The following is an 11,770-nucleotide window of genomic DNA, read 5'->3' on the forward strand; positions in this document are numbered from 1 at the left end:
ATTCAATAACAAGGAAAAATCATGATGAGGAGAAGCACTTCGGAAAAGGTCAGACAGGAGACAGAAAAAAGGCCACTTGTCTGTACAGGAGCCAAATCTACTATTCAACCATGCATTTCTCTTGCAATGGTGATGCCCCTTCAAAAGCTGCTGTCCACAGAAGAGTTCTCCTGTTCCAGCCCAATGCTCCACACTCCATGGCAAGAGAACATTTTGATGCAAACACAGTATGACAAGGAGCCTTTTTTACCAGATGCTTTATTTACTTGAAATGATTTAATTGCTTTGACCTAGTCCAGACCCAATCTACAAGACTAAAATCTGGAGTGTACTGAAAAACAAAAGAAAATATCAAGGCTTTTTAGTTGTTTCTTTTTAAGGTTTACATGTTTCTTAATTTTCTTCCTGCTCTGATCAGTTTTCCAAAGCTTAAAGAACAAAACCAACTACCACTTCCAGTGGTAAAAGGGTATCAGAGATGGGTATTTCTGAACCATCACAAACTGTGTGAGCACCGAATGAATCAAGAATTTCTACAATACTTTTCTCTCTGCAAACTCTTGTAGAATTTTTTAATATAGAGTCTAAATAACTGAAGAATAAACTAAATGAACAAACATTCTCCTTCCACAGGGAAACAGTGACCAAAACAGCAAAAAAAAAAGAGGACATATAAAAGTGGAAGTGCTAGAATGGAAATGTATGCAATACTGATGACTTATACAATTATGAGTATAATCTTTTGCTAATTAGCTGGCAAAACACAAGAACCTGTCTGACAACAAGCAGCTCAATTGAGAGAAGTAAGATTTTACAGAAACAGACACATTGCAAGAAGAGGAATAATTTGCAAATAAACTCAGATTCAGGCACTACATAATTTGTGGATTTTTTTTCTCCACAGTTTACAAATAGCCAAAAGTCAGATTACTTTGCTGTCTTTTTTTAAGATCTCATCAAATGTGACAGTCCAAAGATGTAGCTTCAGGTGTTGTACAATGAAATTAATAAAATTACATTATACTAGGACTTTTCAGCCAAACAAACCTGCTCAGATTCAACCCCAAATTTAGCATATTTGATGATTAAACAAGGTTGAGAGAAATAAATCAAATATACTCCCCAAGCACATTTAAAAAAAAAACAAACAACAAAAACACAAAGCAAAAAATCCTCCAAAACCCAACGAAACCAAATGCTTAAAGCCAGAAGATATAAAAAGAAAGTAATTGTGCAGCAGTTTTCTCCTAAGAATTAAAGACTCTTAGATAGACAGCTTCCTCACCATCTCATGGTATAATATATTACAGTCTATCAGCAGGAACAGAAAAAGCTCATAATACTCCATATCATATATAAGAATATGAAAGGGTCAATTGTACTGTAGTTACCAGGAAGGATCTGTCACATGTCTACAAGTTTTACAAGTAACTACAACTATTTCTACACTGAAAGACCAGCTTAACATCTGAACAAATCTCTGCTAATTAATGCCTCTGCGTTTTACACATTCTGACTTAACAGCTTCAAAGTATTAAACGCTCAGGAAGCCTCAGAAACTCAGTGTCCTGGGGAGCAGGAGCTGGACCCAAACTTACAATGAGAAGCTTTTAGACCACACATTCCCAACAGGCAGTTCCAGCAGACTCCCACATTGCAGGCCTACCATTAACACTACTAAAACATCAGGGAAAAAAATAAATCTGGTTTTTTGGTTTTTTTTTACAAATCCAGCTCAGACAGGAACATCATTTACTCAAACTCAGGAATATTAATATTGCATTGCTCCATAATAGAAAACATTTTTATAATGTAAGTTGGATATGTGTCATGTGCCCTCTGAAATCAGTAGGAAAAATATTCAATTTTATGGGAAGAATCCAAATTAAGTGCAAGAGCAACTGTATATGTAAAATTCACTGTTACTACGTTCAGATGTCTACAAAGCCCATGCCATAAATACAGTATTTTTTAATCAATAAAACTGGGGACAGGCTGCAGGAATTAAGAGTCTCTTATTCCAGTACCATCACAATAAAGATCCACCCCGGATTATCCAAACTATGGGCTGCCCAAAAGAAATATTTACAATTTTATGACACAAGAGCCAAGAGTGAAGCCATTAATTTGATCCCATCTCTGATCATACTTCATGCAATATAATCAAGCACCGAGAACATTTATACTTTGTGCTTTTACCACTATTTTTGGTTTTATCTGAATGACCATTATAAATAGTCTAACGAGTTTCATTTCATCAACTATCTGCTGGTGATCAAGACACTACAGACTGGACTTAATACTCAAATAGAAACACCTTTAGAGACATCAGAATGACAGCTGTTCTTCAGGTCCAACATCTACATTCTCAACACATCAATTTCCTTTTCACTTCTCTCTGCATGTGAAATTAACATTAAAAATAGACATCAACTTTAACAAAGGTCTAGTTGAACTTTTAGGACCTGCAATTTTATGAAAGCTGCATGATGCCTGTTTTTACTTAAGGTAAAAACTAATAAAACCCCACCAGCTTGGCAACACATTTATGATTAATTCTGTTGTAAATACTTATTTACTACCAGCTGAAATGTTGAAAGGCCATTAAAAATATCACTACAACAAACTTTCACTTAAAGAAAAAACCAAGTAGGTAAGCACTTGTAGTCACTATCATGGGAATGTCAAGCTATGAGAGGATCACTGTTCTAAGTCCTGAGCTGTTGCCCAGTGATTGCCTTTGTGCGCTCCAGAATGAAAATATTTCACACACGGCATAAAAAGTCTGGCCCAGGCAGCTGTTCCACACAGCAATCCCAAAGGGCCACAGAAATCCCTGCTCCTCACCAGCAGTGCCCTACAGTGCCACGCAGACAGCCACTCATGAAGAGCAGAGAAAAACAATTATCCTACAAGAAACAGAGTTACCATCCTCTGCAAATGTATTCTTAAAGAATCCACCCCTACAGTCCCTGCAGTATCCACTGTCATGGAAATCAGGATTTCTGCCTGCTTAGTGCTTAAACCAGGATCTCAAGCATGAAGGTAAAGAACAGAAAATCTTCCTGACAGCAGGTTCACTAAAGCTCTGTAAGTCCAAGAGTCACTTTGACTTAGATACACAATGGGTGAAATTCCTCTGGCAAGGTGATAGCCCTCTTTGTGTCATCTGTCCTTGCTGGTGGCCACAACTGAAGCTGCTCAGCCACCCTTCCTTATTTCTTGCTTCTTGTAGCCACCCTAGACCACTCTGAATACCTCTTTCCAGATATTTTATGGTTCCTTCAAAGATGACAAGTTTGGAGTTGGTACATTACTGTTCAGGGATCAATCCTTGAATCCTGTGTCACTCCCTTCCTCTCTTCACACCCAGCCCCTCTTTTCCATCACCTACAGCAGGGCAGGCAGATGTCTCCAGAACATGAGACAATTTTTGACAATAAAAGAGAGCCTACAGGATATGATTAAGTCTAGACTGGCTGTTAAAATAACACAATAATTACCTCAATGTAGTATTACTGCATATATAATTACACTGACAGATTTTCATTTCATTTAAACAGAAGTGCATACACTTGGATTTGTCTCTCAACATAATTCATGCTACTCCAGCAGGACAACTGTGGGGGTTTTCTTTAAATATAAAGAAGCTTCTAATAACAAATCATGGCCTTGTTTTACTAATTTAAGCCCAGATTAACATTCCTTGCTACATAATACTGGTCTAACTTCTGAAAACAAACAATGAGGTAGTATCTTTCCCCCCACACTGATAAAAAACTAGCACTGGCACAGATTCAAGTGTGAAGCATTGAAGTAGGGTTACCTCAGATTCATCTGTTGATTCCTCATTAGACCTGGTTTCCTGAAAAGCAGACAAAGAAGAGGGGTAATTAGCTAAGCACATACATAACCGAGCAGCATTTTCTTTTTAAAAGTATTTTTAAACCTTTATTAAGAAAAAAAAACAGAAAGCAGAAGCAACTCCAAGGTCGGAGTTTCCATCCTTCCCATTTGTAACCAATTTGTGCTTGCACTTGCACTCAGTGCCCCACTGACACTCAGGGGCAGCAGTTCCCTGTGACACTGTTGTCATTAACCTGCAAGAGTGTTTGGATCCTCCAGGAATCTGTCCCTGTGGCACCTTCCCCACTTCCACAAGTGGTAGCAAGTTTTGCAAAGAAGCTGCCCATAGTTTTGACTTTCAAGGTGGAATAGCATTCTCAAGTTAACCACAAACTAGTTCTGCTATTCTACTGTTAATAGGCTTAAACTTAAATCATTTCAGACCATTTTCCACAGAAATACAGCATTTAATGGCTTTCTCTTCTCATGCCATGTCAACACAAGACATGTGGCTTTCTCCTGCCTTTGAAAGAACTGTACCTTTAAAATATCTCTCTCTGCCAAGACAATGATTCTTACTATCCTACAAAAAAATTTTGTAAGTCAACTCCTGCTCATCTCTCGTCTGTCCACTGAGAAAATCTGCTGATGCAATGGCTCCTCAAAGAAGTCAGCAAAATGAAGATTTACTTAACGTATTTATCTTTATCAATAGCAATAACGGATTACAACTAATACCCTGGCAGTGAATGTAAGCATTTTAACAATAAAATATGATATAAACAAAGTACAAGCAAGGGAGAAGGCAGCATTTCAAATCTTATGAAGGAGTCTGTGGTCAGTAAGAGTAATAGGTACAGAACTTCACTAGACAAAAAAAAAAAAATGACACCGTTACCAAGAGCTTAGGGAAAAACGGAAAGAGAAAAAAATGTAATGCACTGACAATGAGTATCAATTTTTGTTTGACACATTTATTTATTTATTTTCCATGTTTATAAAACACCCTGACTGTGACCTCTGGGCAAAAGGCAAATGCCCCCTTTGCATTAGTGGAGGTTCATCTTGGTTTCCATAATACATCGCAGCTGATGGGAGAGAAGAAAAGCCCCACTTGTACTTGCCACTGGGAGCTCAGTGCAAGGTGTTCCCACAAGTACTGACATCTGTTTCTTCCACTTGATGCACTATAGCCTGGACCCCCCCCAAAAGACAGGAAAGATATGGAGGGGCTGGAGCGGGTCCAGAGAAGAGCAACGAGGCTGGAGAAGGGACTGGAGCACAAGTGCTGTGGGGAGAGGCTGAGGGAGCTGGGAGTATTTAGCCTGGAGAAGAGGAGGCTCAGAGGTGACCTCAGCACTGTCTAGAACTACCTGAAGGGAAGTTCTGGCCAGGTGGGGGTTGGTCTCTTCTCCCAGGCACTCAGCAATAGGACAAGGGGGCACGGGCTCAAGCTCTGCCAGGGGAAATTGAAGTTGGAGATCAGAAAAAAATTCTTTCCAAAGAGAGTGCTCAGGCATTGGAAGGGGCTGCCCAGAGAGGGGGTGGATTCCCCATCCCTGGAGGTTTTTAAACAGATTGGACATGGCACTGAGTGCCATGATCTGGTAAAGGGACTGGAGCTGGACCAAGGGTTGGACTTGATGATCTCGGAGGTCTTTTCCAACCCAATAAATTCTATGATTCTATGATTCTATGATTCAGAACAGACAACCCACAGAAGGGTTATCTGTGCAGGCTACACTTGAGATGAGTTGGGAAATTGCAAATACGCAGAACTCAGGAGTCAAGGGAAGATAAAGATGGAGTAAAGTCCTGGCATCCTTTCAAGTTTAGATTTGACTTTGCAGATGCAACTGTTTATCTGTCAGTCCCCCGGTCTCTAATCACAAGCTGCAGTCACCTTTCAGGAAATTAGAATATTGTTACACAGAATCTTTGTGCATCTTAAATTCTACTTAACAATAACCAAATGAGGACAGACCTAAAGCATTTTGGTGTAAAGTTGCCAGCCTACTGGATGAGCTAGAGTAACACAATAAGTCTAATGCAATGTATCACCAGATTCCTAATAAAAAACCTGAGTTTCTTTTCTGAATACCAGGAGTTGCCTATTCAACTCCTTAATAAATCAAAATTATTAGCACTACTGACTTGATGTTTTGATATAATTCACATAGTTTGTAACAATTTTTTTTAAACTAAAAAGGTCAGCTCTCCTGAATAAAATCAGCAATTACAGCAAGTGACATTTTTGCTGGTACATGAGACTTTCTAGTGCAGCTACACCACCTTCATCCAACCCTCATTGCTCCAATTACTTTGGCTGCTCAGGAGAAACCGGTGATGGTGATTTTCAGGATGAGCTCACTCTCTACCACGTGCACAGACAGACCAGCACACGTGCAGGGTGAAGTGAACCTGCTGAGAGAGCAGCTGATCCCCACACCCACCTGAGACACTTAACTGAGCTGCAAGTTGTTAAGTGCAAAGGCGTCCCTGGAAAACACTGGGCACACCAGAAGCTGATTTCAATAATCAAACCCTGTGTACTATGAAAATATTAATATATTTTTATTTAGGACATCTAGCCCCATATCCCTACTGTATTCACAAGGCACTGCAACCCCAGATACTAAATGTCGTAAAAGGCACACAAATACAGGTAAGTGCTGTTTGGCCTTTGTGTTTTACTGCAGAAAATAACATGCAAATATTCAGAGGGAGCCTCGGCTTGGGAAACAAATGCAGAAATCATATTTGTTTCCTGACAAGAGCTTAGCTGAAGGTGCTCAGAACTGACAATTATCTACTAACTCACTTTGCAAGCAACTTACGATGGAAAGCTTTTTCCCTACGTTCTCCCACTTGCTTAGGCAAACTGGAACTGAAGCTGCAGTTATGATTGCCCTGGAGTTTTGTTAGGTTCCTTTGCCTTCCCTCCGAATGTATGAATGGAGATTATCCCCCACTTATACTTTTTAGTAGCCTTGCAATTGTGAAAAGGAAATCCCTTAGCAGGGATTTGTAGACAACCAGAATCCCAAATTACACAGGAATAGCTGTCACTAGTAGAATGATAGAATGGATTGGGTTGGAAAAGACCTCCAAGATCATCAAGTCCAACCCTTGGTCCAACTCCAGTCCCTTTACCAGATCATGGCACTCAGTGCCACGGACAAGCTCAGTTTAAAAACCTCCAGGAATGGGGAATCCACCCCCTCTCTGGGCAGCCCATTCCAATGCCTGAGCAGTCTCTCTGGAAAGTTTTTTCTTATCTCCAACTTCAATTTCCCCTGGCAGAGCTTGAGCCCGTGCCCCCTTGTCCTATTGCTGAGTGCCTGGGAGAAGAGACCAACCCCCACCTAGCTGGAACTTCACTTCAGGTAGTTATGGACAGGATCCGCAGGAGCACCGGCGGGAGGATCGCCAGGAAGATCGGTGGGAGCACAGTCGGGAGCACTGGCAGGAGCATTGACAGGAGGATCGACGGGAGCACCACCGGCAGAAGGGCAGGAGGATCTCCCAGCCGCCGGCTCCGGGCCCCATGGGCGGGCTGCCGGCCTCGGACTGTGGCCCCTGACATGGCTCTCGGCTCCCCGGAGCCGCCCTGCCCCCGGCCCCACTCCCAGCTCCCGGCCCCGCTCCTCGGTCCTCGCCCCGGCCCCGCTCCCGGCCCGTTCTCCCCGGCCCGGGCCCGCGGTCCGTACCTTCTGCTCGGCCTCCGCCATGGCAGTGCCGGGAGAGGGGCAGGCCGGCTGCGCGGAGCACGCTGGGAAATGTAGTTTCGGAGGGTGGGGAGGTTTAACACCTTTATTTATTTATTTATTTATTTTAATTTTTTTTATTCCCCCTTGTCCCGTCCCTCAGCCCGGGCCGGCCCTGCTCTCCCCACCCGGCCAGGCTCTGCAAGCCCCTCCGCATCCTCTGCAGAGCCTGCCCCCTCTCTGTACTTTTCACTTAATTTGTCAATTTCACAGCTCTACAAGCTGCTGCATTTTGGTTTTTAAACGCGTAACACAAGACTTGAATGCCCTGCTTGCACCTCAATCACGTCCTTTGTATGTCAAAAATCTAACCAAAGCGAAAAAGCAATTTAAAAATAAAAAGCAAACTTGACTTTTTATTCCTTGGGTTTTGCCATTGGAGTTATTTAAAATCTCAGGTGGAGCTCTGGCATCGAATGTCCCCTGGGCACCAAAGCGAAGAGTTTAAACGTGCCTAGTTCACCTTTGGCAGTGAAAGAGAAATCTTAAACACCACAGTGCACGACCACAGGGAATAGAATTAATTGCAGAGAGTTATCACCTTGGATATGAAAATGATGTGTATCATTGCCATACCTTTAGAAACTAATTGGCAGAATTTTGACTGAAGGGAGCTCGAATTGCCCTTTAAAGTCGCACTGAAAGGTTTACACTGGGCTGAGACACAGCTATCAAAGTTACCAGTTTCAGTGAAAGAACATGGGAAAATCACTCTCCTGAATGCATTTAATTTGCAAATGACATAAAAAAGTAACTTTATGGACTATTAGGGTACCATGAAGTGTGTAAATCTCATCTTTGCCTTATAAGCCAAAGGGTATCTACAGAGGAGGAAATGTTTGGCTGCCGTTGTACCAAATGTTGTTGACACCACACCTGGGTGTACAGGTAAATTTCAAGTCACCTTTGTTGCAAAAAATGATAAATTGAAACTGGAAGTGGCCAAAGGACCATTAAAAGGACCAGAGAAATTTAGGATCTGCTCTGTTGGAGAAGACTGATAAGAAGGGCTTAGCCTCTCTAGAAGTAAGAAAGGGCTGAAGAGGAAGAAGAGCTATTAAAATAAAAGGTATGAGACCAAATAGGTATCAGCTATTTTCAGTACATTTAGGCTGGAAATGAAACGTAGATTCCCATGTGTCAGACATGTGTGGTCCTCAGAAAATCCTCACTGGCAAGAAATTTACTGATTTCAAGATGAGACTTAATAAAATTAAATAAAAGACTGTAAGATGTGTTTGCTGGTTTACTCAGACTGCTTACCCAGTCCAATCCCATTCCAGCCTTCCTGAATCTTAGTCCCATCCAAATCAATGAAAAAATATATCCTTGCTGCCAATGGAGCCAGGATTTGTGCTGGAATATGTAATGCACGAGCTACATTACCTGGTACTTGAAACTGTGTATATCTCATGAAAGGAAGTTTTGCCAAATAAATTTTTTCCTCCTTTCAGGGTAAGAAAAAACTCAGTAGGAGCTTTGGGTTTCAGGGTTCATTTTCTTTCCTTTTTCTTTAATTTTCTTTTATTCTTTTTTCTTTTGCTTTTTTTTTAACTTCAACAGGAGTATTTTGTGTCACTTTTTAAACTGGAATGAACTTTACTAACTGACTTTTTAAGTGCCAAGAAAAACAGACTGTAAGGGAAAGGATGGCAGCTCTTGTAAACTTTGCTATTATAACAGCTAAAGTGCACATTTATTCATTTTTTTTTACAAACAGAGCAGTCAAGGAACAGCTGTTCTTGTTTTCATTGCACACAGAATAAGTGGTGTAAGCAATGTGATTTACTTACAGTGTGCTGCTTATTTCCAGCAGAATGGTGCAAAACCAATTCTTTCCTTGTTTACACCTTAGGTATGAATTCAATCTGCCATGATTATAGGTTTTTATTGTGTTAGGAAAATTTAATATGTCAGCATCTGATTCTGCCACCCCTCCCACACCCATCCTCCTCCAGAAGTGCTGAAAGCCACCAAGAAGCAATGATGTCACAGGGGTTTAAAATCTTTCAGCACCTCCCATAAAGGACTCAGCATCCCACTGACTTGGGCCTCAGAGCAACTCCAGTCAGCCCTGGGAGATAAAAAGCTTAACTGTAGTTCAGCATAAGTGGAAAATACAGCACTGCTATGGGAAGTAAATGTTCTGTCCCCCCCTTAAAACCCAGTGCGGGCTGCCATTGCAACAGTTTACCCTTGGTCGTTGGGAAATGAGGGAGTGGCTGCCACTTCCCTAGACCAGGGCGCGCCACAACGGGACAGACAACATGGGACAGACAACATGACATGGGACAGACGACACAACACGGCCTGTGAGCCACAGAGAAGCAGAGGGAATTTATTGACACGAGGTGCTCAGTTATAGAGTTGGGGTGGAACTTTCCGGAAAAAGGGGCAGTTCCCCAAGCCTCATTGGACGAAAAGAGGATTAAGAAACGCACCAGTTGGGGTGGAATTTTCCAGAAAAAGGGGCGGTTCCCCAATCCTCATTGGACGAAAAGAAGATTGAGAAATGCACCAGTTGGGGTGGAACTTTCCAGAAAAAGGGGCGGTTCCCCGATCCTCACTGGACGAAAAGAAGATTGAGAAATGCACCAGTTGGGGTGGAATTTTCCAGAAAAAGGGGCGGTTCCCCGATCCTCACTGGACGAAAAGAGGATTGAGAAATGCACCAGTTGGGGTGGAATTTTCCAGAAAAAGGGGCGGTTCCCCGATCCTCACTGGACGAAAAGAGGATTGAGAAATGCACCAGTTGGGGTGGAATTTTCCAGAAAAAGGGGCAGTTCCCCGATCCTCATTGGACAAAAAGAAGATTGAGAAATGCACCAAACACAACATAGAAATAACCATAAAATGACCAATAGGTAACCGTGCTTAACAGCCAACAGGGACATGACAGACTCAAACGGCAGGAAAAGAGCCCTAAGGGAATTATGGGAATGAGGACCTGGATGGGGATGACTAAGGGAAAAGACAACTGGGTCACCATGTTAACTTTATTATAACTGCGTCATAAGGATTTTAAAGTCCTTAAACAGTCGTAATATTATTTCCTTCATCATCTTCTGGTGCAGAGGCATCCAGTTTGTCATCATCATCATCAATCCAGTTTCTATAGTAAGACTTCCATTGTTTATAACTTTGGTATTCTTCCACAGCCTAGTCTCTCTCAGTGGCTGCCAGCACACAGAGTTCAAGTTTGGGTTAGTCCTAGAGGTGTAGATTTTGGGTCCCTGGCAAGATTACAGATGCTTTGATGTTTAGGTAGATGCATCTCACATGATAGGCTTGCTCTTTAGTTTTCACTTAGTTCACCAAATATGTCTTTAAAAAATATTTTAGCCATATCTTGATGCCTTTAATGTTCTTAGTGCTTGTTTTAATGCAGAGCTTCCAGGTGATGGGAATTCTGCAGGATGATTCTAACAGGATGCTGATACCTCTATCTGGTTTAAATTTTAGAAATTCAAGTCTGTCAGGAATTTCTGATTTATTATTGGAACTTGGACCTTGACCAACATTCAAATTGCAAATAGTGTCGGATTTTTTTATCTCTTTCTTTAACACATTTTCTCCCTGACTACTGTGAAACATAACAAGTAGCAGTATCCATGCCAATTGGAATATTACTGCATTTCAGTCTCCAAGAGCTCTCAGTTGCTTTCAAGTAGGACTGATTCATCCAGCAAAATATTCACCTGGATTCTCTCTCACCACTCTCACCACCACTTCTTCAGTAAATAGATAAAAACAAGCAGCATTGTCTGTAAGTTAATAGCATTTAAAAACACTATGCTGGATATAACACAGCTAATGTTGTCAATACAATAGAAGTTCAAAGATTTTCCTCTTACTGTTTGTTTGTAGAAATAGACTTGCAAAGACTTTTCTTTTTTTTCCCCATGTGATCAAAGAATTATTTCTGTGAAGATACTTTCAATTCGTCCCACAGCTTACATAACTATAACCTTGAATATGTTCAGGAACTTTTTACTCTAAAAACAATCCTATTTCACTTGCTGGCATTATATTGTTTTGCAGTTGTTTACTTTTTTCTTCTTAATTCCTCTCTAAAATTTATTTGTGATATTTCTTCCTGAAGTAAGTATCAGAACAATGACTAGAAAAAATTTCAATGATAAATATAAAATGTTGAG

General features: G+C 41.2%; 1 protein-coding gene across 1 annotated transcript in view; it reads right to left on the reverse strand.

The window, feature by feature from the left end:
• Window positions 1-7,621, reverse strand: part of VPS41 (VPS41 subunit of HOPS complex) — a 101,948-nt gene extending 94,327 nt beyond the window's left edge. Inside the window, exons 1-2 of the mRNA XM_071561564.1 lie at window positions 7,557-7,621; window positions 3,827-3,865 (exon numbers count right to left, since the gene is read on the reverse strand). Coding sequence (XP_071417665.1) covers window positions 3,827-3,865; window positions 7,557-7,577 — 60 coding nt within the window. The 5' untranslated portion in view covers window positions 7,578-7,621. The remainder of the gene's footprint in view (window positions 1-3,826; window positions 3,866-7,556) is intronic.
• Window positions 7,622-11,770: the final 4,149 nt, after the last annotated feature.

Source organism: Pithys albifrons, chromosome 7 (assembly GCF_047495875.1).
Source record: "Pithys albifrons albifrons isolate INPA30051 chromosome 7, PitAlb_v1, whole genome shotgun sequence".
NCBI lineage: Eukaryota > Metazoa > Chordata > Aves > Passeriformes > Thamnophilidae > Pithys > Pithys albifrons.